The sequence below is a fragment of the Danio rerio genome, chromosome 2 (genome assembly GCF_052040795.2).
Source record: "Danio rerio strain M-AB ecotype USA chromosome 2, GRCz13ab, whole genome shotgun sequence".
Taxonomy (NCBI): Eukaryota; Metazoa; Chordata; class Actinopteri; order Cypriniformes; family Danionidae; genus Danio; species Danio rerio.
Genome location: NC_141022.1, coordinates 9,734,251 through 9,760,879, shown reverse-complemented (window position 1 = coordinate 9,760,879; position 26,629 = coordinate 9,734,251). Strand labels below are relative to the sequence as shown.

Sequence of the window (26,629 nt, the reverse complement as noted above, 5' to 3'; positions counted from 1 at the left end):
TAAGGACAACTCTTTTAGACCATGAGCCAGGCATGCAGACTAGAGCTGTAATCGGGCCATAAAAATTAGGCCCGACAGAATTCGGCCCGACCGTGACAGGTACATTTTGATTGACATCTTTATAAAGATGTGACCTGTTTACAGCCCAACATTTTTTAAATGTGCACATGCACACAGCTCTTTTGCCATTTTTCAAGAATAAGTCATTTATATGTTTAACATAATTTATACGTAACAAATGTTGGCTATACGCCACTTGGAAGTTGGAACAAAGAAATAAAATAAGTCCTCTGTAACATCTTAACATCTCAGCACTCTAAATAGGCCTGGGTACATATATACTTAGCCTTTAAATTAGACAACACACCAATAACAAGAAGTCTTTCTAAACAAATTAAATTAAAATAAATTCTAAATTATGACAGGTATTTGGCAATAACGAAATTAAGATAAAGGCTCTGCGGGATTTGTTTCGCCACTTCTCTTCACAATCTGGTTTTAAGGCGACGGTGAAGCTAAATATTAAAAGAATAGCCTAATGCCAACATTAGCCTATACTCTGTCTACATTATAATTTTATGGTTTAATTAATTTTTATTTATCATTTAAAAACCCTCACCAAGATTAGGCTATGTGTTTTTGCAAGTTTTGGGTAGGATTGTTTGTTCATCTTCTACCAGCCAAGAACATCCATTTAATTTTCCATGACAGCAGTTTCAATGTAGCAAGTGACTTCATCATCTTCCCTGCCAGATTGCTGTACATACATTGCTGTTTAGCGCTCTACCGTAAAATGCAGTGTATGAGCGACCGCCGATATACATTGGCGGCTAGAATGACTGTTCTTATTGAACTGGCAGCTTACCTGATGGCAGTCAAAATTCACTCTTTTTAACTTCTCCGTCATCATTTGGTTTACCTTTGCAAGGATGGATTCAATTTTGTAACAAATTATTTGATTACTTTCTCACGCTAATCGAAATGTATCACATGACTATTCATTCACTGCGCAAGCCAAGCCCAGCCCGACCCGACCCTGTCTAAAATAATAAAAATTGTGTCCCGTCAGGTTCAGGCAAAGATCTTCCGCTCTAATGCAGACCACTTATCCCTTGTTTAAAATACCAAAAGAAGATACATATTGAACATGTCATGTTTTTTTTTTCTTGGGAATAATAATTGGTAGCTGTGAACATGGAATTGAACCAGACTTGTTTTTTTGTTTATTGGTGTGTGGACATGGATCGTTTCATTCTAAAATGGCATTTTAAAACTAAGATGTGTTAGTGTAAACGGGGGCTAAGTTTGTGTTTTTCGCGAGCACGTTGCTGCTGCGATGGGGCAGGATGGAGGATCGCGATGCCAGCTTAGCATTGTGATGTCTATCGGCCATCAGCGATGAATGATGGCATCATCTAGCGACCCAGCCCTACTTCTCAGCATCCATTTTTACATCTTTCGCTTGTTTTTTGAAACTCTGTCAGGGTTCTACCCCTCTGGTCTTGTTAATTCTTGTTTTAGTGGCAGAGTCCAAACACTAGTCCTGTCATATCTTGAGTGTTGTGCTGGACTCGAGTTTTCTTGGGTCGAGCACTCCTTTTGTCACTGTGTGTCTTCGTATGGGTGCCGCCGTGAGCGCGCTTAGACCATGCGCGAGGTGTGTGCGTGCTTGAGACGTGCACTTTTGTACTCGTGTTTGTTTTGTTCTGTCGGCATCGCGCTGTTTCATTTTCAGTGCCTCAGTCTGGTTGGTTTTTGTTTCGGTTGGTGCTGAGATGAAACATGCACGTTGCTTATGTGTGAGCACGGTAAGGTGTTTTAATCTATCGTGTGCTCGTGTCTTACATCTGTTTATGTTGGATGTTGTCTAAGAATGTGGCTCAGGGTTTACATTGTGTCCGCTTGCTTTTGTGGTGTGCTTTGTGAACACGCGGTTAATGAGTTCTCTCATTGGCTGCTTGTCCCGTTTTATGTGAACACATGGCTTGAGGTTTTCTTGCGTCATGTGCTCTCCCGTCTATTGTCTAGTCCCACCCTCCTTGTTAACCTATTATTAGTTTATTATGTTCACCTGTTTGTTACTTGCTTCTGCTTATATTCTCCTCATGTCTGCTGTCCTGTGCCAGTTCGTCATCTATACTTCCCCGTGTTCCTGCTCCAGTCCTGTCTTGCCAGCCCAGCCTAGGTTGTTCACCCATTTGTGTTACAGTTATGTTTTCCCCCTTGGGGTGTTTTTTGTTGTCTTTTTGTTTTGTTTTAATAAGTAAAAAGCCATCTCATGTTGGATTTGAGTCCTCGCTCCTTCATCCCTTCCGATTGTGACAAACTCATTTACCACACAAGCCAAATCGCAAGCACAAGCCTGTGTAAAGTGATAGAAATTAAGCCAAAATCCAACCGAACCCATCCATTTGGTTTTGGGTAAAGATCTTCAGCTGTACTGCTGCTTTCCCCCTGATTGAGTTCAGATAGTACTGACTGGCAGGGCATGCTCCACATGTTGACCGAGTCTAGCACCACACCAAGAAAAAAGATGTTGTGTACAAGAAGAGAGCTTGCTCTTTTCCCAATTGACATAAAGCCCTAAATGGCCTGTTTTTACACTGATCTCAACACTGAGCTATGGATTAGCAGCCCTCACATTCAAGAGTGGGTCGAAATACAACATATGACGGCATAAGGGAAGATATATACAGTAATGATGAACACAAATGCATAGAAGATAAAGCTAAATGAAACACTTAGATCAGAACAAATCTTCAGCTAAAACAACTCACTTCAGTTCACAACTCTTTCATAAGAGATACATCAATTCTTAACTTAGTATCTGTTATGTCTAATTTATAACATGGAAATTTTCCTCACGAAAAACCCATCATCTCACTTCAGAACGATGCACTTTTTATAGCTTCAAAAACTGAAGCTGGGGCAATCCAGGATGTTATTTAATAACTCAGATTGTGTTTGATCTAACAAATGAAGCTTTGGTTAGCTTCATTAAAGAAATAATCTGTATTCATATTATTCAACATTTTTGACAGGCAGTGTTTACATAAATATTCCATAAGCCATATTTGGTATCTTTAACATATTATCACATAATCTTTTATGACGTTATGACGAAAACTCAACATTAAATCGATGGTAATTTTTGATTGATTTTTCAAAGAAGGTTCAGTGAAAGCTGTCTTCTCCTTAGCAGAAAGAGAAGACGTTGTTTCCTTATGACAGACATGCGCTGCTCCAGATTTGACACAACTAGTCCACACTGTCACAGGCTCAGGCAAGTGTGTGCAAGGTGACCAGGCATTAGAAAGGAGACACATGTCCTTGTCAAGGCAGTGAGATGGTAAAAGAGAACAGGTTTTAGGGTGGGGTGGTAGTAGCAGCCATCCGTGACAGCTAGAAGACATTAAGAGACAGGGGACAGAGACCTTCCCTTAGGTGCGTATGCTGACATTTCACCCACAGATGTGCCAGTATAGTGAGTCATGACAGCCTACGACTGTGGGGAGAAAAAAAAAGGATACTTCCATTTCCCAAAGCACAGTCAGTGTTAGAAACTAGCACTGTTTGACAGCTTGCGCAGTGAATAGGCTGATGAACTGGTGAACTAACCTACTTTGTCCAGTCTGTGTGAAATACTTACAACTTAAGGACAAAAACGAAAAGTTTTTAGCATTGTTTTTATTCCAGACATCTTTGTTGCAGTACTTAAATTTGCAATGAAACAAAAACAAAAGCATTAGATCTTGTATTGGATGTTTTAATGAAGTGTTTCTCAACCATGTTCCTGGAGGACCACCAACACTGCACTGACCACACATTACATATGCACACAGACTTTTAATTTTCAGCCAGGGAGCCCAAGGGCTTCCGGTGAACTGTCTTTCCATTACAAAATTGTCACGTTTAAGATCTGATTTTTTCAAAAATCATCGATCTTCACTTCCTGTTAGATATACAATATGAAGTAGGTCTCAGATCGGACAAGAAGCACTGCACTAAATTGCATTTCCCCTCACCATGTCTTTAAAATATGACAGTTTATTTTACCCCAATATTTTCTATGGAATTTCTGTGCTAGCCTGTTGCTACTGACGACGCTAATGGTTACAACGGTCTTTCACTTTGTTTTACACTTGAATAACTAAATAAAAGCTTAAGTCTATTTAACTGGATGTATTGTAATTACATTACAACATCGAGGCTGTAAAAAAAACTTGTGAAATTGCAAATAGTCACATTAAGCTTTCACCGGAAGTTTATCATTGGCTTTAAAACTCATAGAAGGCAATAGTAGTAGGTAGAGTATGGATGCTTCTACACTTTGAATATTTAACGGAAATAGTAAACCATTCGGGCGATGCAGTGGTGCAGTAGGTAGTGCTGTTGCCTCACAGCAAGAAGGTCGCTGGTTCGAGCCTCGACTGGGTCAGTTGGGGTTTCTGTGCGGAGTTTGCATGTTCTGCTTGTGTTCGCGTGGGTATGGGTGCTCCGGGTTCCCCCACAGTCCAAAGACATGCAGTACAGGTGAATTGGGTAGACTAAAATTGTCTGTAGTGTATGAGTTTGAATGAGTGTGTGGATGTTTCCCAGAGATGGGTTGCAGCTGGAAGGGCATCTGCACATATGGTGGATAAGTTGGCGGTTCATTCCACTGTGGCAAAGCCAGATTAATAAAGGGACTAAGCCGAAAAGAAAATGAATGAGTAAACCATTCGGGAACCTTTGGCATACTCTTTTCAACATACTACGGTTTGGGACATACTACTTTTGAACACTATTTAGGATGCGAACTGGGAAGCAGGTAGGTCTTCCAGTCCCTGCTATCAAGCTGATTATCTGAATCAGGTTTGTTTGGTTAAGGAGAAATGGAAAAAATGCAGAGCTGGTGGTCCTCCAGGAACGTGGTTGAGAAACACTTTTTTAAAGTACGAGCAAAAAATGAGTTATTGGGGAAAAATGTAGGAATGTGATTTTCTCCAACGAATAAGTGAATGCAGAAAAAATAACAGCTAATTGAGAACCGTCATGGGTTTTATGTAAGCAAACTAAATCTGGGAAATTGAGGATACATCATTAGAGAGATGCCTGGCCTTTCACTGGACATTTGACTGTCATTTATATACAGTGCTCAGCATAAATGAGTAAACCCCATTTGGAAATGAACATTTTTATCCATTTCTCAGTAATATATGTCATATATTTTGGTGCATATGAACAAAACAGATTTATTAAACAGATATATTTGTTAAATAAATTTTTATTTACCAAACATATATAGAAATATAAATATAATAAATTTAAATTCATGACAAATATTGCAAACTGCAAAACTGCTCAACAAACATTTATATATCATTTAGCTTTTCTTTTTTTCTTATGAAAATTTTATTTCATATTTTTCCATGGCTTCAGTACTGACTAATCTAATGTATATGCACAAATATGGATAATATTAATATTGTAAAGCAACTTTTATAAAGAGTTCATTTAAATGAGATATTTGTGAGGGGTGTACTCATACTGTATATGCTGAGCACTGTATGTATATTAACATGCACACTTACATAAGGTCAAATAGGTATCAGCCAATTAAAGGTAAATATAAAAATATATTTTAAAAAAATCTTTATTTTTCATTTTATGCTAAATGTAATTAACACATATTACATTCATGTGAAATGTTACACAGCTTCGATGACACCTCTGTGATTAACTGGTCTTTTATGTAATGTAAGGATAATAATACATACAATCCAACAATACTGGTTTAGTGTAGGAACAGGTAAGTGGGAATTTTTATTGTTCACCAGTTGTTCCAACTAATTCCATCACATATGAATATTCAAATGGATTAAAAATCATCTTAACAATTTTTGAAAATGTAAAAAGCTATGTTTGAAAGCCATGAAGATATGAATCATCCTTCTCAGTAACATAAGCATCCCTCAGCCCTTTAAACAGTATCTTTTTTGCTGTTATTTCCTGGACATATGACAATGGCTTTTTTTAAACAATTTTGTTAAATACATTATATACCCAAACAAATTACCCTTGAATATTACAAAAACCTGCATATTTTCTCTTTTTTTTCCTATTTTTAGCCATGACAGTAGTTATTAATAAAGTAAATATGCTATAAATTTTGGAAAATCTGGTGCTTTCTAATAATAAATAAATAAATAAAAAAACTCATATGTACATTAGCTTAATAAACCTAATATATACTGACACAGATTCCTCCACAACACTGACTGCATTACAGTTATCCTGACAATCAAGAAAATCTGCTATGTTTTCAGTTTAATCCAAGAAATACTACTGCCATCTTGTGGACAGCATTTTTAACAACACACTCACTGAAAGTTTATTTTACAGCTCAGATACATGTCCTCAAATTGTAAAAACTCCCCTAAAACCCGCCAAACTATGCATTCCAATTAAAACACATTCATTTAATATGGTGTAAAAAAATTTTTAATTTAGTTAATACAGATGTTGTGTGATTTTTCCAAAGTAAATATCAACATAAAGTAAGGATAATGTTGTATATAATAATAATAATAATAATAATAAGAAGAATCATTATTATAATTATAATAATAAATAATAATGATGATAATATAAACAACAACGATAATAATAATAATAATAATAATAATAATAATAATAATAATAATGGTAAAAAATAAATACATAAAAAATAAAATAATAATAAAATAATGATAATTATAATAGTAGCAATACTACTACTACTACTACTACAACTACTACTACTACTACTAATAATAATAATAATAATAATAAATAATATATATATATATATATATATATATATATATATATATATATATATATATATATATATATATATATATATATATATTAGAAATATAATATAAACATTTACAATATTATTATTATTATTAATATCGTTTAAAAATAACTGAGGAAAAGGGAATAAATAAATAAGTAAATAAATAAATAAATGACAAGACTTTGTGTTGCTGTATATACATCAGAATATAGCCAAAATAAAACAAAAAATATATAGACCAAAAAAGGATAACGTGGGAAAACTGATTATACTTTGATGTATAACATAAAATTGCACTGACAGCTATTTAGATGATCTCACAATTTTTTTCTGCACATATTGAAATGTCATATTCCTTTCAGCCCTTAAAAGAAAAGGTCAGCTAGAGCAGCACATAGACAAATGCTGTCATCTGCCTTTCTCCATTCTGTCATCTTGTGCATTTCCTCTCGCTTGTCTACTTTAAAGCAATTGAAACCATTTGTGGCTACTTCATACACTGTGAGCTTTTGAATGACATGTGAATAATTTAGCTAACAAGTATTTATGTGAGAACTCTATGCTAAATGTGTTTAGATTGAGTGATGTATTTGAATGCTAGGGCTTTCTAAATGAACATATAGAAAACTTGACATGATATCTTGACATCAGAAAGAAATTGGAATTGGAACTGAAGAGTTTTGTAAAGAAAGCTGAATAGATTTCAAATTTGTTTGAAATGCAAACAGCCTTAGGTTTCTGCAGGCTTCACCAAGTCAAATTTAAGACTTTTAAAGACCTTTTTAAGACCATGAAGAATCAAATGTCAGACTTATATAGGGCTAGACGCTAAGGATTTTTTTAATGGCCCAGCAGAAAAAAACAAACTTACAAGTCATTTCTTAGCCACAAATTTTTTAAAATGTGTCAAAACAAGCAGACTCTTTATATACATAATTTTTTTTTGTTTAACATAGCCTAAAAAACCAATTTTAAAAATGAAACAGACAGTTGTACACTGTAAAACCCAATAGTCAACTTTATCAAATGAAATGAGTGTAGTTAACTCAAAATTGACTGAAAGTTTACTCGTTTGAAAAGAGTTTTGAACTCAGTGTTGAAGGCAGTGAGTTAATTAAATACCTCATTACTTAAACTTAAATGGAGTAAGTTCACAGTACTCATTATAGATTAGTTTTTAACGGTTTGGCACAATCGGTTTCCTAAAACAGTTTGAGTTGCCTTAACTTATTGGGTTTTACAGTACTCAGCTGGTTTGAGTTCTCTTCATTTATTGAGTTTTACTGTGCTCAAATTGCTTCATTTAATCAAATGGATTAAGTTCACAGTACTCATTAGGATTAGTTTTTTAACTTAATTGGTTTGAGTTAGCTTAACTTTTTGGGTTTTACTGTTTAATATTAGTTATGAGCAGTCTTGCTAAAGGTTTTATTAAGATGTGTTGCTGGTGATTAAATGTGTTTTGGATCGATTAGGTAGCTTTACATAAACAAAGGGAGATTTAGACCCCTTTAAATTATTAAGGTCTTAAGAATTTATGACTTTAAGGCCAAAAACATTTAAAATTCAAAACATTTTAAGACCCCACGAATACCCTGTTGAAACATTGAATTTCAGAAATTTGCAAGCAATTTGTTCCACGTATAGTTGAAGTCAATATTATTAGCCCTCCAGTGAATCGTTTGTTTTATCATTTTCTGAAAAGAGCATGGAATTTTTCACATATTTTCCTGTAATTTTTTACTTTTTTTTTTCCTGGAGAAAGTCTTATTTGTTTTATTTTTGCTAAAATAAAAGCAGTTTTAATTTTTTTTTTAAACATTATAAGGTCAATATTTTACCCCCCTTAAGCAATATTTTTTTCGATTGTCTACAGTATAAACCATCATTATACAACGACTTGCCTAATTGCCTTAACCTACCTAGTTGACCAAGTTAAGCCTTTAAATGTCACTTAAAAAATATCTATTCAAATATAATGTACACTACCTGAAAAAGTCTCGTCTTTGATCCCAGTTGTAAGATCAACAAAAAATGATCGACTTCTAGTTGATCATTTGGAAAAGTGGCAGAAGGTAGATTATTCTGATCTGCATCTAAATCATCTGTTGAACTGCACCCCAATCCTCACAAATACTACAGAAGACCTGCTGGAACCCGCATGGACCCAACATTCTCACAGAAAACAGTCAAGTTTGGTGGAGTAAAAACATGGTTTGGGGTAACATTTAGTATTCAGTATGGGGGTGTGTGAGAGATCCGTTGATAGCCACATCAACAGCCTGAGGTACAATATTAAGACATTTGTGCTGCCCGTTACATTACAAACCACAGGAGAGGGCAAATTCTACAGCAAGATTGCGCTCCTTCTCATTCTTCAGCCTCCATATTAAAGTTTCTGAAACCAAAGAAGGTCAAGGTGCACCAGGATTGGCCAGCCCAGTCATCAGACATAACCATTATTGAGCATGTCTGGGATAAAATTAGGGAGGAGGCATTGAAGATGAATCCAAAGAATGTTGATGAACTCTGGGAGTCCTGCAAGAATGTGTTCTTTGCCATTCCAGATGACTTTAATAATAAGTCATCTGAGTCATTGCAGAGATGTATGGATGCAGTCTTCCAAGCTCATGGGGATCATGCACAATATGAATTCTTTTTCCACTGCACCATGACTTTATATTCTATACTGTACATTACTTCGGTTAAGTGACAAGACTTTTGTCCAAGCAAAGTCAGATCTTACTGTCCTAATTAAATAATTAAAGAAATATTTTGGTAAAATAAGCGTAATCTAAAGGCCTTTGCCTTTTATATAAGCCACTTCTAATACCAAATGATAAACAACAAGTCAAGTTATTATTTGTTGTTCCTAAAACTTGAATAGGTGACAAGACTTTTGTCAGGTGTGTCATCATGTCAAAGATTAAAACTATTTTGTTTAGAAATGTGTTTAGAAAAAGTCTTCTTTCTGTTAAACAGAAATTGGGGAAAAATATACAGGGGGCTAATAATATAGGAGGGTTAATAATTCTGACTTCAACTCTATATTAAAGTACTGAAGATTTATTGTTATTAAAAGTGATTTAGTATTTAAATATTAGTAGCAGTTTTAGTCATATTAAACATCCTGGAAACCTGTGTGACTTGACTTTGGCAGATATTAGCAGTAACCATGGTGACCGCATTGTGTAATATCATTAACGGGTCATTAGAAGAGTCAATATCACTAATGAGGTTTTTAATAGCGAACAGCCACAATGCTTCCAACACTTAATTAAATGAGACCATTTGGTCTGGAACATTTTAAATGGGTTAATTAAAGCTTCTACTCAGGCCACTAAAAATCATTTAAAATACTATAATTATAATGACACCAAAGAAAGGGAAATAAATATTGTAGCATAATATATTTCCACAAGGTTTCATGAATGATTGATTTTTACTGTTTATCAAGCTACTAATCAGTGTTATAAAAAGGCCTATACAAATAAAGAATACACAGTTGAAGTCCGAATTATTATCCCTCCTGTTAAACATTAATTCTTTTATATTTTTATAACTTAAAAGTTCTGTTTAACAATGAGAATATTTTTGTACCAACACAGTTAATAACTAGTTTCTAATAGCTGATTTCTTTTATCTTTGCCGTTATGACAGTGCATAATATTTTATTAAAATAAAATGTTTTTATAAATGTTTAATTAAATGAACTAAATAGTTTTCTTGATACTAACATTGTGTTATTTTTAGAGGCCCGTATTTTGCATTATAAAAGGTCATATTATGGATTTGGGGCGTCTCCAACAACAGGCTAATGTGTGCTGATAGGCTGATCCAACAATGTGCCTTAACACACCTCCTTTTTAGACCAGAACACCCATGAGTCCACAAAATGGCGCAAATGGATTTGCTATTTAACAGCTAAAATTGAAAAGTAGGCTTAGGCTTGTCTGAAAAAAGCAACAAATTGCACTAAACGTCTTGCAGCTTTTTGTGCTGGGTGTATGATAGGGCCAAGTATATTGTAATCCAACTGCATATACAGTTGAAGTCAATATTATGAGCCCTCCTGTGAATTTTCTTTTTCAAATATTTTTGCACATTATGTTTAACAGAGCATGGAATTTTTCACAGTATTTCCTATATTTCCTGAGAAAGTCTTATTTGTTTTATTGTGGCTAAAATAAAATTTTTAATTAGATTTTTAAAAATCAATTTAAGGTTAACATTATTAGCCCTTTAAGCAATACATTTTTTATTATATTTATTTTTATTGTCTACAGAACAAACCATCGTTATACAATGACTTGCTTAATTACTTTAACTTGCCTAATTACCCTAATTAACCTAGTTAAGCCTTTAAATCACACTTTAAGCTAAATACTAGTGTCTTGACAAATAGCTAATAAAATGTTATGTACTGTTATGTACTAAATCAGTTATTAGAAATTAGTTATTAAAGCTATTATGCTTCGAAAAGTGTTCAAAAAAATCGTCTTTCCGTTAAACAAATATGAGGAAAAATACAGGGGGGCTATTAATTAAGACTTTAACTGTAATTACACCTTTTGTTCCATAAAATCCAGCACCAAATTGGCTAATTTACTACACTAGATGCACTGTATTTCCCAGGAAGCAGTAATGGGTATAATCATTTACACAGTTACGCTTGTGGTCTACTTACCTCTGCATTGGCGACTCTACAGGACAAGTCAGACTGATTGTGTCCTTGGTGATCTCCACTTTCCGGACACTTCCGAAAAAGTCAGTGATGAGGACACTCCCCGGATCCCTTTGGAACAGGTCAGTACGGTGGCCCGGAGTTGAGACACACTGACTTTGTGGGCACACTTTAAACTGAAACAAATGCACACCTATCCATCAATCGGGCTTTTAGACACAAATGAAGAGTTTAATTACAGATTGTCAAGTTCTAGTACACTGAAAAAAATATCAATGGATTTATTACATTTTTTAAGGTAAGCGGTTACAAACAATTTATATGGGCTGAATTTAAACAAACACTTTAAGTTGAACATTGCAAAATTTTATTTGTTTGGTTTAATTTGGGCCTATTTAAATTGTTTGCAACCACTTACCCTGTAATGTAGTAAATCCAATAGATAATTTTGTTTTTTGATTGTAGTGCATTTACTCAAAATGATTTTACAGTTTAATAGATAATAATAATAATTAAAAAATCATTATCTAAATAACATCTGTTGTATGATGTGCCCTGTATAGTCTATACAAAAGCATTTAAAGGTGCAGTATGTAAGTTTGACACCCAGTGGTTGAACAAGGTATTGTACTCCTGGTTCAAATCACACACAAGCGCAGGTTGCCAGATTAAAGACATAAACAGGAGCGTGCCTGACTATTTAAACCGTACTTTAAATAAAAGCAACAGCACACGATAGAAGGAATTCCATTTTTAAAGGAGCTTTTGTCCCTACCACGCTTGAAATCAATATTTTAGAAAAAGCTTTTATTTCTTGCAGCTATACAACCGAATAAACTGATAACGATCACCTCAGGTACACCTCATGTGCTTTATTCAGTGATAAATGCTAATAATGTAAGTTTAAATGCTATTTTACATGACATGTATTGCCATACTACTGAAAGCAGCAGCAGAGAGTTCACCTCAGACTTAAAATAAAAAATAAAATAAACCATTTGAAATGGAACTTCAGAACCAACAACTATCAGTAATTCAGCATATAGATTTAATAATGTTAAAGAGGTTTAATATGTATTAGATTAGTGTAATTAATTAACGATTATTAATTATGTAATTAGATTATAAACCTTACCATGTTGTTGGAGTGCAGTAAGTGCACTATTCTGTGCTTTTTAATGGCTGTATTTAAACTTCTGTCACGTTTTTTTCTGGTGCAAACAGTCAATTTGCTTATCACTGCAAAACTTGTCACATTGTTAAGACACAGGGTTACAATGTAACCTGCTCACTTAATGTTTATGTTCATAATATTAACATATTTGCTAATTAATAACCAATCCATGTGGAACTCTGAATCTGCATCTCGTTTCGTAGGCTGTTACTGTCCATGGGAGATCGCATTTCAGTCATGGACACACACTTCGAGAGTCTTCCTAGCTGAATGATTGAATTACATCGTTTTCCACAAGGGTAACTAGAGATGCTGAAATATAATTGGCTAAACTGGCATTGGGCAGGTTAAAGAGACCAAAACAAAGACAGATGTCACGGAAAGCAAATTTTCAAAGCAGAATATCTGCCTTCAGCATTGTTTTTCAGACAAACAAGAATGTTCACTTAGCATGTTTCTTAAATATCTGCAAACATTTTATGGTGTTTTTTTGCATTAGAAGAATCAAAAGCAGCACCTTAAAGTATTCGGTTACCTTTTTTGTCTGGTTTAGGCCATAATCATAACATTTAATCTATATTTAGGAAGTTTTGCTCTCAATCCACTCTAAGTTTTCAATCATCTTTTATTTTTTTGATGTATGATATCAGGATAAAATATTGTAAGAGCTAATCCCATCCAGCTTGGATAGCATCTCGGGGGTCTTGCATATTAGGTTAACATTAAATTGCACTCAAAATGAATTTTTCTTCCATAATGTAACATATTTCAGAGTGAAACTGAACATTCAAAGAAATGTATTGTCTTTGTTAATCCAGTGGGGTTCCTGTATAAGAATGGAAGCAGACCTGAATGTGATATTGCAGTTGATTGCGGAGAAAATGGAAATTTTGACCCGCTAGGACCTGACATCATGACTGGAAAATGGAGGATTTCTTTTTTTCTTTGGAAAAACATGATCATATGAATAATGCACAGCAGTACCAGAAATGTGAATTAAGAGGGTATTTTTTTTTTCTAGAATTGCAGTGGAATATGTGCACAGGTATATCAGCTAACATTAACAACTGTGTAGTTTAGCTTGTATCACTGTAACCATGTAAATATAATATAATTAAATTTACAAAGAACACCAAGAATGACGTGCTTTAAAAAATAGCTGTAAATTAATACATTTGTGAATTAAAAGGATAGTTCAGCATTTTTTTTAAAAACCTTTGATCGTTTACTCACCCTACAGTTATTGTAATACAAAAGAAAATATAGTGAAGAATCTTAAAAAGGAACAGCTTTCGACTTCCATAGTATTTTCTTATTTTATTTAATTAAAGAGCCCCTATTTTGGGTTTTTAAAAGTGACCTTCCATGCAGTGTGTAAAACTGCTCTAAGTGAATGAAAACATCCAGCTGAGCTTTAAATCTAAAAGTGCAGCATGTTTGAAACTATTGATTCTTTAGCAAAATAGTTGACTCAGAGTCGAATAAATGAATTGAGTTGGGTTTGGATCATTTGTTTGATCACATCGATGTCGATACGGTACATTACAAAATATGTACTTCCAGCCCCGGTAAAATGTGCACACGCTTTCCCTCCACACACTAGCGGAGGCGCAGGGGATAACGGGACTGGTCATGACATGAAGTTGAAATTGTAGCCTCAGTTTCCTGTTCTTAGCTTACAGGAGTGGAACGCGGTGTGGTCTTCTGCTGCTGAAGCCCATCCACCTCAAAATTGGACGTGTTGTGCATTCAGAAATGTTCTTCTGCATACCTCGGTTGTAAAGAGTTGTAATTTGAGTTACTGTTGCCTTTCTATCAGCTTGAACCAGTCTGGCCATTCCCATCTGATCTCTAGCATCAACAAGCCATCTGCCCCCACAGAACTGCCGCTCACTGGACATTTTCTCTTTTTTGGACCATTCTCTGTAAACCCTACAGATGGTTGTGCCTGAAAATCCCAGTAGATTAGCAGTTTCTGAAAAACCCCGACAAGCCTGTCTGGCACCAGCAAACATGCCATGTTCAAAGTCACTTAAATCTGATTTCTTCCCCATTCTGATGCTTGGTTTAAACTGCAGCAGATTGTCTTGACCATGTCTACATGCCTAAATGCATTGAGTTGCTGCCATGTGATTGGCAGATTAGAAATTAGCATTTACAAGCAGTTGGACAGGTGTACCTTATAAAGTGGCTGGTGAATGTACGTTAGAAAATATATGTATACTGCTCTAGTGGTTTTGAAATATTTTAATAAAAAAAATTCTTAAATATGGTGAGATTTAACTATGAACTTTTGAATGGTAGTTTGTATTTATTTATTTATTTATTTATTTATTGTTGGAATGACAATGAACAAAACTCCACATGTCCTATACTTTCTACTGATTTATAAACATTATTGACTGAATCTATGTACTTCTACTTGAAGGAAAAGCATCATGTGAATATTTGCTTCAGATTCAGAATAAAACTAATTTTTTTTTTTTGTGTGTGGTGGAACAGCAATGTTTTCCAGCACAATTCCCAGTTCACAGTGACAGCCAGAAAGACATTCCGCAATCTTTTGACGGGAATGAAAAGGAGATCATTCATGTGAGAGAGCATTCACGAAAGATCAAGTGGCCCTTTGCTTTCGACATTAAAATGGCCCTCTTTCTCTCCTGAGAAATCAATAATATCAATACTAATCCAGTGGAATAGAGCGATGGAGTGAGAAGAAGAGAGTGTAAAAATGACAGAAAAGAGGCTGTTGTTGGAACTGTTTGATCTGCAAAGCACTGTGCCAGGCAGAGAGGATGTGGAGGGCAGGAGAGATCAAAATGGCTTGTGGGAGTTGGTGGGACTCCAGCCAGCCGCACAGATGAATGGAAGAGAAACTCAAGCTCTCCAAGGCCTTCAGAGAAAAGGTCTCCCTCCTGTCTGTTTCAAAGCCGTTTGACCTACACCTGTATTAGCCACTCTGTTTAAAGTGATGTGCTAAGGGACCTGTGCTCCACAATGCCGCTCTTTTCATCTGAGACGGCAGGGCACCTTTGTGAAGTTGAGTTCATATCATGATTGTGGAGAAAGGTGATGTAAATACAAGAACTTATCAAAGCCTTCAGAATTTAGAGATTTCTGTCAAATCAAGCAAATGTCACAAATATTTGAGAAGCTCATACTTTTTTTTTTGATTGCTGCAAATTTCATGCATATTTTGGGCAGTCAGGACAATGTTCAAATTCCTGTCATGTCACAGAGTACCATCTGCATAGTTTTACATTCAAAATAATCATTAACTGTGAATAATTGCTGTAAAATTGACAGTATTACTGACAATTTTGGATGCCAGTAATGCTGTAAATTTGATAAGTCAGACTCTTTAGTTTTTTTTACAATTTTTGGGGATTTTTTTGAGAAATACAGTTGAAGTCAAAATTATTAGCCACCCTGAATTATTAGCCCCCAGTTTATTTTGTCCCCAATTTCTGTTTAACTGAGAGATTTCTTCAACACATTTCTAAACATAATAGTTTTAATAACTCATTTCTGATAACGGATTTATTTTATCTTTGTCATGATGACAGTAAATAATATTTTACTAGATATTTTTTAACACACTTCTATACAGCTTAAAGTGACATTTAAAGACTAAACTATATTAATTAGGTTAACTAGGCAGGTTAGGGTAATTAGGCAAGTTTCTGTATAATGATGGTTTGTTCAGTAACCAATCGGAAAAAAATAGCTTTAAAGGGCTAATAATTTTGTCCTTAAAATGGTTTTAAAATTTTTTTTAAACTTATTTTATTGTAGCCGAAAATAAAACAAATAAAGACTTTCTTCAGACGAAAAAATATTATCAGACATACTGTGAAAATGTCCTTGCTCTGTTAAACATCCTTTGGGAAAAATTAAAAAAATAATAATAATATTAATAAAAATCAAAGAGGGGCTAATAATAAGCCCCCCTGAATTATTAGACCGCTTGTTTATTTTTTCCCCAACTTCTGTTTAATGGAGAGCAGATTTTTTCAACACATTTCTAAACATAATAGTTTTAATAACTCTTAATAACTGATTTATTTTATCTTTGTTAAGATGACAGTAAATAATATTTTACTAGATATTTTTCAAGACACTTCTATACAGCTTAAAGTGACATTTAAAGGCTTAACTAGGTTAATTAGGTTACCTAGGTAGGTTAGGGTAATTAGGCAAGATATTGTATAACAGTGGTTATTAGCTTAAATTAGCTTAAAGAGGCTAATAATTTTGTCCCTAAAATGATGTTTAAAAAATTAAAAACTGCTTTTATTCTAGCCGAAATAAATCAAATAAGACTTTCTTCAGAAGAAAAAATATTATCAGACATACTGTGAAAATATCCTTGCTCTGTTAAACATTATTTTATTTCGGCTACAATAAAAGCTCTTCTAATTTTTTTAAAAGTCATTTTAGAAACAAAAAAGATTAGCCCCTTTAAGTTATTTATTAGATTTTTAATTGTTTTTTGACTGTCTACAAAACAAACCATCTTTATACAATTACTGGCCTAATTACCCTAACCTTTAAGAAGGTCGCACACCAGATGTACCGCTCAGTGCAGCACCATGACGCACCATGCATTTTAGAATTCTAAACATAGATTTATATCAGGGTATGCACACCGGTGCTGGAAGTCGGCGCCTATTCGTGGCGCCCAGCTATGACTCAGGACACTGTTCATATGTCTGCCGTGTCACGGAGTGCCATATGAATAGTTTCATTTTAAATAACATGTCAATGTGCACCTCTGGTGCATATAATCTTTAGATTTATTATTATTAACAATTTGTTTCATTTTTAAATTTGATACTGCAGGCTTTAATGGTAAACTCTAGTTTCTCTCAGTAATTCTTTTTTATATAAATTACAGAGATCAATGGCCCTTGAGGTCAAAAAGTAAATCATTAAATTAAACGTGTAGAATTGTGTAAATATTCACAGAAAAACAATAAAAAGGTACAAAATTTGCAAAAACTCACCACAAAATTAGTCACATTAGCCATTAGTCAACCCAAAAAAATGTTTTTCCCACATCCTATTACTACTTTCGAGCATAGTTGGAAACAGTTTTTAGGAAATAATTACAAACAGACACTAATACCAAATTGTTGTAATACAGTATAGGAAATAGTTGTAAACAGACACAAATACGGAACCTAAATGCACATATGCACTTACCAGATCATTCATGTTGGCTTGGCTAGCAGGGTGGACTTCCTCCAGAAACTCCAGCAAGTAAAAAGTGTACTTGTCCATCAAATGGACCCCAATTGCCAAGTCTGGCTGATGCTGTAAAGGCAGATGAATCAGTGTCAAAAATCTGAACAATTCAGGGAGGAGAAGAAACAATTCTTTTAGTAGAGTGTACCAATGTAGAGGCTGATCTAGTTCAGGTTATTATGGGCTGTTCATACCAATTCCAACGGCACTAGATTAATATGGCGTTATTTAACAGACAAATGTCGTGAGCGCAGTATTACAAGTCAGGAGCACATTCATGTAATACGAGCGAGTGAATCTCTTTGCTTTTGCTCTGATTTCTTCTATTTGTGAACAAAACTGCTCGCGAGCTCTCAAATGTAAGTTGCTCACGCACAAAACTTCTCGCATACACTCAAATTTGCGCTGCTCATGCACAAATTTTGTTTGCAGACTCTCAATACACTGCTCGCACAGTGAGATGATATGCAGACTCACAATTTGCGTCTTGTGTTCCCTTTTCCTTTAGTTCCTTTTTTATATAATTTAGATTGGTAAACTATTTATTAACAAATAACCAAAATACTAAAAATAGACCTACATATTAATTTTTTCATCTAATAAACTATAACATTTTTGACTATGTTATATGATGAGATATTTCATGTTTCAAACACTTCAAGACACAGAGAATAGACGTTGGATGTAAAGTATATGTTTTATTTTAAAAACATTTATTAACCATCCAAAAGGTGCACCATACTATTCAAATAAAAAACATTTAAACAAAAATAGAACTAACACAAGCAAAAATGTAACTGTGATAGAAAATAAGGAAACACTTGATAAGGTATTATAGCCCACTGTACTATTCACTCTTCAAATAAATGTCACTCAATCCCTTAAAAGTGAACTAGCCTCTGTTGTCTTCCACATTGTTGATGAGATTTTGGAGGACATGTTCCTTGTCATCCACTTCACTTTGAGGAAAAGCAGTTCAGGGCCCCTGAACACGTATATTGGCATGTACAGTGTTTTGAACAGTACTATATTCAAGTACTTTAATTATATATTGCCATAGTTAAACAACAACTCTAATATAAACAAATGACCCAATGCTGTAGTTTTATACAATATAGGGTATAATATAGAACAATTCACCACTCTTTACTTTGTATTTTATTCTATCAGTTCATTATTTTTAATACTATTTTATGCTGGAGCATTTAGTAACAAGGAGTAGAAAATAATATCTAGTACATCAAAAACACTAGTAATTATTATAGAATTTACCTTAACCTTTTAGTTTTTTCTGTATTGTTAATAAATAGTGTATAACCATATCAACATTTTTTTTAGGGATAACCAATTTAACAGGAGGATCTCTGGAGAGCAAAAGCAGGAAGAGGAAACACAAAGCACACATTGTGAGTCTATATTATCGGACTGAGCGAGAGCAGATAATTCGCACGCGAGCAGCCAGTGTTTTGAGTGCGCGTGAGAAGATTTGCGAGTGATCAGCGTATATTTTGGGTAAACCTGGGATAACCAAAGTAACAGGAGGATCTCTGGAGAGCAAAAGTAGGTAAGGAAGAGGAAACACAAAGCACAAAATGACTACGTTTACATGGACATCAGTAATCGTATTATTTGCCTTAATCTAATTAAGACAGTAATAAGATTAAGGCGTTTACATGAGTTGCTTTTTGAAAGTTTCTTTCACGATCGTATTTTACATGTTATCCGCTTGTTAAGTGGTGACGTGTTTGCGACGTATGTAATACTGTTTCCGGGTCCAAGCCGCCATTCATTTGAGTTGAGAAATCATTCGTTTATGATCACTTTTTATTCATATCACACATTAAAGTTAATTTTACAAAAAGTCATAGTGTACACAACAACCGCTGGGCTTGCTGCGTAACAAATACCAAAATTTTTACAATTTCTAAAACAATGAATTACTTTCTGGCCATCGGATATTAGGCATGGACATATATATTATTCCGATTGTCACTTTCGAAAGTATTAAATCGTTTTGTAAACGTTTATTATTGCCATTTCATGAATCTCCCCATTTAGTTGAATAGAGCGCTTGGACCCAGAAGCCGCTCCGCATGACATCACACTTAACAAGCGGATAGATTTACGTCATTGAGACACTGCGCTATCCGCATTTCCACTAAAGTTTCATGTAATTTCGAGCGTTTCATTATTAATTTGTCAACTTTAACTGCGGTTTGGCACTTACACTTTCATTCGCGCATGCGAACAGCCCTACATGATGGAAATATTTCAATCAAGGTGTTTACATGTCTATAATGCACTTTAATTATGCGACTAAAATCGCATACTCCACACGTTTTAATTCGATTTCTCTTTAGTTCGATTATGACCTTAATCTGAATAATTAAAAATCGCTTTTTACATGGTCGACTCCTAATCAGAGTATTGTCTTAATCGCATTAAAATCGAATTATTAGTGTCCATGTAAACATAGTCAGTGTGAGTCTGCATTATCGAACTGAGCATGAACAGATAATTCGCACGCGAGCAGCCAGTGTTTTGAGTGCGCATGAGAAGTTTTGCGCAGCGTATATTTCAGTACGTGCGGGAAGTTTTGTTTGCGAGTGGTGAATATTTGAGAGCTCACAAGCAGTTTTGCCCATGAACAGAGGAAATTAGCGCACGAGCAAAGAGATAAGCTAGCTCGTATTATATGAATGCGCTCTCGAATTGAAATACTGCGCTCACGACATTTTTCTCAGTGAAATAATGCCATAGATTAAACAAACACATCAAATGAAATTCAAAAGCAGACACAAAGTACATCAGGGTTTCTGTAAAAATAAAATAAAATAAAAAATTAAAATATTCAGTCCATGACACTCCAAAACAATTGAGCATGTTAAAAAAGGCTCTAAAGCATAAAAAAACACTCGTGCACCTGCGTATTTCTGCAAAGAGTGGTGCATTTGGCAACCCGGGCTCATTGTGGAAACGTAGCCCCGCGGACGTTTCTGCGGACCGTGATTTACATTCTGGGAGGTACGTATTCGAGTGGTTTTTGTATTTGCGGATCCGTGAGAGGCTGCTGTGCGCGCTTTTTCGCATCTCGGCCGCCCTCCTCTTCCTCCTCCTCCTTCCCTAAACCCAAGCGACGGTTCGCAAAAGCAGTCCAAAAAAAAAAAAAAAAAAGCAAAAGCCCTCGTCTTCGATTTCGACCGCGTTTTCGGATCCCGCCACGTTCTCGCCCTTATTTTTTGGATTCCGCTTTTCGTCTTACCTGATTTCCGGAACCGCTGTTCCCCGGACTCGATCCCTTTCGCCGTCCCCGCGGCCGGCTCCTCCTCCTCCGGGACCCTCCGCTCCGCCGACGCAACGCTGTGAGCTAAGCGGACAAACTGGTTGCATCGGGAAAGCCCTCCACTCGGAGGCGAGCGCGAAGAGGAGGGGCGGAGCGGCGCCACACCGCCCCGCAGCGTTCGCTCGAAAAAAACTAAATGCGGCCTTATGTACCCCCCGCCACGTAAATCGCGGTCCCCAAAAACGTCCGCGGGGCTACGTTTCCAGAATGAGCTTGGGTTGGCATTTGGAGTCATTTTGAACACTCAGTATATCACATGATACAAATAAATAACTAAATCGCACAGAACATTCTGTAACTCAAACAATAATGTCAAATCAACAGTAATTCACTATACAATAAAGAGAGAAAACTTATAATATTACAGCATGATTCTCAAAAATCATGACTCCAAGACCATGTGATAGGGATTTATTGTCTATGAGTTTCCAAGAATCTGTAAAATTGCAATGACTTCTAACAGCTATAACACAGCTAATATCAGTTGTGGAAAGGATAAAGGGAATAGGTTTTGACTTACTGAAAGTGAGTCCTCCCCTACTTGGCTGCTAGCAAGAGCCATGATGTTGGGTGAGTAAAACCTCTCATACATGGAGGCCCCCTGGCACGTGTCTATGATGAACAACAATTCATTATACCTGTAAATAAAAAAGAGGCTGCTTTTAGGAACTGACTGACTGCAAACTGGTGCTTTTTAAAATACCAATAACCAACTGTTAATGTAAAATCTCATTTAAATTTAATTACAATTAATAAGTATATGCCTATTTTTTTTCTTGTCCCAGGGGTTTCGCGTTAACGCAGCACATTAACGCAGATAACGGCCTACCACTAGTATGTATGAATGTATGGAAGTATTAATGAATGATTAAATGAATGAATAAACTTAAATAAATAATCAAAGTTTGATTTTTGGAAATTTACACTGCAATAACATTCACAAACAGCTATTTTACACACTACATTAAATGTAATGTCTGAAAGAAGCATGACAGGAGCTCTTTAAATCACTTTCTAAATGTAATATTATAATGTAATATTGATCGTAATTAAATTCAGGATGATCTGACCTGCAGTGCAGGGCTCAAGGCTGTCTGAGCCAAAACAGCACTCTATGCAAGCCGTTGCCACAGCAACCAAGAACCCAGCACCCATTAATGCTCCATTCAAAATAAAAATAAATAAATAAAGTAAATAAATAGTAACAAATCGTGTGTGAGTGAGGGACTAGGAATTGCACAAAGCTGAGATGTAATGGAAAAGCAGTGCAGCACAAAAAGAGATTCCCTATTTATTGGATCAAGCCTGCAATTACCACACTGATAGGCACAAAACATCCTGTGCTGTATTCCTCTAAAGGAAAAGAGGAAGCTCTCATTTCACCTCACACCAGCCTCCCACAATATTTACACAGCGCTGGAACCTAAACAGCCTATTAGAGCATTTATAACACTCAATTAATAGGTTAGGCAGCTGCAGCGCTTCAGCCATGTGCGTCAGTGCTGTGTTCAACAGCCTTAAAAAAAGACTTAACTGTTTGTTTCATGTTCACTCCCTAAAGGCCAAATCCTTTCACTTGTGCTTTTCGGCAACGTTTAAAGGATCAAAAAAACCTTGAGTACTTTCTTGTGATTTTAACAAATTTGTGTATGTGTTAAGCATCAGTTAAGATAATGTTAGCACCTGTCAGCTTTAATTGTGGGGAAAACTGGATAATTTTGAGCTTTTGTCAGCTAATTTCATCTTCCGGGTTTAAAATAATTTTTGGGATGGAATCAAAATCGGTGATGTTGCGCGAATCTGCAAATGGAGTGATGCGTCGGTTTCTCAGTATTATTCATAGTTAAGTTTTCTTATCTGATGAGAAGACGCTGCTTATTAACTATTCATGAGAGCATGTGCTTTCCGAAGGCAAGGCAGACCTGCCAAGCTGTGATACCGCGTCCATGCACAGCACGCAGTATTTAGCCATTCATGAAGGGTCATGTGTGTTTGTTTCCATGATGTCCAGGGTTCGTTGCATGTTTTTCCCTGCGATGCTGTCAGGGCTAATGCAGCAAAGCTGTTGGTTTAAAGCAAACATTTTTTGTCGGGAGAGCTGTACGAGAATTAGAAAAGGGCAGACTTTGTCTTTTATCAGTTGAGTTCATTATCATTCAGACACATCACCTATATTCGAAGCATTGAGCAAGATGAATGTGGAGCTGCTTTTATCATTGGTGTCTTAATACAAAGAGCTGTATGACGAATCCAACAGCAACTACAATAATGTCGGCAGAAGGGAGTTATTATGGAGAGTAGCAAACAGCATTCGATAGTGGGTTTCATTGAACTATTCTTTCATGACTTGTGACTTTATTGGCAAGTTCATTAAGCCCCATCTAATAATAGGGGGTGATTTTGCACAGTCACTCTGCTCAGTGGTGGTGAAAATCTCTTTCTCGAACAAATGCAAAAAAATCTTGAAAAATGCTCACAATAAGTGTGAGCCTTAAGACAATTTTTTTTTTGTAAACTAGCAGCAGTTTTGCAGATTTGCACCAGATACATTATTACAATTGCTCCATATATGTGTGTGTGTGTATATATATATATATATATATATATATATATATATATATATATATATATATATATGTGTGTGTGTGTGTGTGTGTGTGTGTGTGTGTATGTATGTATATATATATATATATATATATATATATATATATATATATATATATATATATATATTAGGGTTGTAACGGTATGAATTTTTCACGGTATGATAATCGTGTAAAACAATACCACGGTTTGACGGTTTCGCGGTATACGGTATGTTACAAATGTTACAAAATAATAGAACAGTGAAGCAAATTTGACTTTTTCCAAATAATATGTTTTTAGTTACTATAAACAACACCACTTACAATGAACAAATAAAAAATTAAGAAAATAATAAATAATGTGTCAAAGTCCAAATAAAGTCCAAATAAACATGGTGCAAATCCTCAGTAAAAAATAGATAAATAGTAAATATTTACTATACTATAAATAGTTACATAACGAAACTAGATTCAATATGGAACATCCTTAGGTTTTATGTGCCAGCATGGATATGGTTGTCTATGGATATGGATTTGGATATGGTTGTCTGCAATGCAGATAAACAGCTGCATCTTCATTTGTGTCTTTTGAAAACAGCAAGAGCAGCAGTTCGTCTTTGCTGTGTCACTGTTTTGTCATGTTTCTGTGCTGCTGTGCATGCAAAAGTACTTAGTATAAGAATTATTTCATGCAAAACTTTTTTTTGGCGTTTTATTTAGCCGCGCATAAATGTATGCCTTTCTCTCATTCCGTGTTGTTCAAAAAGCTTGGTCCACAAACAAAAGCGAAACCTATGCTTATTGGTTGTGATATAGCGAGTTTGAACCAATCTGGGCATGGAGGAGGGACAATGCATCAATGTATCATGTCTGATTTGTCCGGAGACACAGTGACGAGCGTTTCTTTGTCAAATCAGCGTTGTCAAATGTTGATGACGTAACCGCACTGATTCCGGAGCCTCTGAAAGTCCGCAAATGTTATGTGATACAGCACTGGAAAGCTGAATTCTCTTCTTTATGCCAATCTTTGAATTGTATGAATCGGATCAGCGGATCAAAAGTTATAAAACATTTAAGAGCAATACTTATTTCTAGCCGCGGGCGGCTGTCTCGGTCTTTAAGGGTTAAAACCGTTGATATGCAATTGTTCATGGTATGATAATCGTGCACGTTCAAATCGTGGTAAACCGTCATACCGGTATATTGTTACAACCCTAATATATATATATATATATATATATATATATATATTTTTTTTTTTTTATTTTATTTTTTTCTTTAGCACACAATTATCTGAGCACTAACAGTTCCTGTTAGTTATCCTCACAGTATTCCATAATCCCTTAAGAGTTACACATTCAGCCACTTGTTATAATTAATAATGGCCCGTTTCCACTGAGTGGTACAGTACGTTACGGTAAACTTTTATGGCCGTTTCCACTGTCAATCGGCATACCGAACCGTACCGTACTGTACCACTTTTTCTGCACCCTTTTAAAAGGGTACCAAACAAGAGAAAAGGTACCAAAAGGTGGAACTACACGTGCAGCTGAATGCTGATTGGTTACAGAGATCCATCACGAGCTCGTGTGGAGCTAGCCAGAATGAAAACAAAGGAACCGATGTTACGGTTTAACTGTTTAACTGTTTTTAACCTTTCCAGATGTAAGCTATTCACGTTTGCAGATTGGCAGATTTGTCACGTTTTCACAGCAACAAAACATGCCTATACCAAATAAAGATTCCTATTACTTGGTGCATTAGTAATTTTAATACTTGTGTAGCAGAACGGTATATAACCAAAATTATTCATTCATTCATTCATACATTCGTTCATTCCTTCATTTCCTTTTCGGCTAAATCCCTTTAATAATCTAGGGTTGCCACAGCAGAATGAACCGCCAACTTATCCAGCATATGTTTTACGCAGCGGATGCCCTTCCAGCTGCAACTCATCTCTGGGAAACAACCATACACACTTATTCACACTCATACACTATGGACAGTTTAGCCTACCCAATTCACATGTCTTTGGACAGTGGGGGAAACCGGAGCACCCAGAGGAAACCCACACGAATGCAGGGAGAACATGCAAACTCCACACAGAAACCCCAACTGACCTAGCCGAGGCTCGAAGCAGCATCCTTCTTGCTGTGAGGCGACAGCACTACCTACTGTGCTACTGCATCACCTAACCAAAATTAATTAAAAAATATCTATAATTTACATGTCATTAACGAGATTCGAACCCGTGTAGTAATAATCAACCTTAATCTAACTGAGCTATTCAAGACTACACATGAGCTGGTCTGTTTTAATATCTTTATCAGTCAAAATATGCTTCGCTGTGGTTGTGGACACAATGTAAACTTGTCTCCATAGACCTATGTTAACATGTTGTTTACATGTACTCGCGTTAACATGTTTCTACAAACTCTCCCGCTGACAATTTCTCAGAATAGCTCTGAATGACAAAACGATGTTTTATCAGTTAGTCAAACCATGTTTTTTATAGTTGTAGACTCATGTTAACCTGTGCCTTGGACTGTCCCACCAACCTGCTTATTTATCCTTTACAGTCAGTTTCAAAAATATTGGGAAATCGACACAATTCTACGATTTTTGGCTCTGTACACCATGTAAAATGGGTTTGAAATAAAACAAACAAGATAACTTTCAGCTTTAACTTGAGTATTTACATCCAAATCAAGTGAATGACGAATTACAGTTTCTATGAGTACCTCTCACTTGTTAAGGGACCAAATGTAATGGG

General features: G+C 35.4%; 2 protein-coding genes across 4 annotated transcripts in view; both read right to left on the bottom strand.

Annotated features, from left to right (window-relative positions):
- The window catches only part of zzz3 (zinc finger, ZZ-type containing 3), a 675,084-nt gene that overhangs the window by 360,810 nt on the left and 287,645 nt on the right, over positions 1-26,629 (bottom strand). The window lies entirely within an intron of this gene.
- pigk (phosphatidylinositol glycan anchor biosynthesis, class K) overlaps positions 1-26,629 on the bottom strand; it is a 70,689-nt gene that overhangs the window by 34,784 nt on the left and 9,276 nt on the right. For all 3 annotated transcript variants that reach the window (XR_015477678.1, XM_087239215.1, NM_001002149.1), the window contains 3 exon segments: positions 21,792-21,909; positions 17,887-17,997; positions 11,511-11,683 (listed from right to left, as the gene is read on the bottom strand). Coding sequence is in view for 2 of the 3 variants with exons in the window: in XM_087239215.1 (XP_087095341.1) it covers positions 11,511-11,683; positions 17,887-17,997; positions 21,792-21,909 (402 nt within the window). In the remaining variant the exon portion in view is untranslated.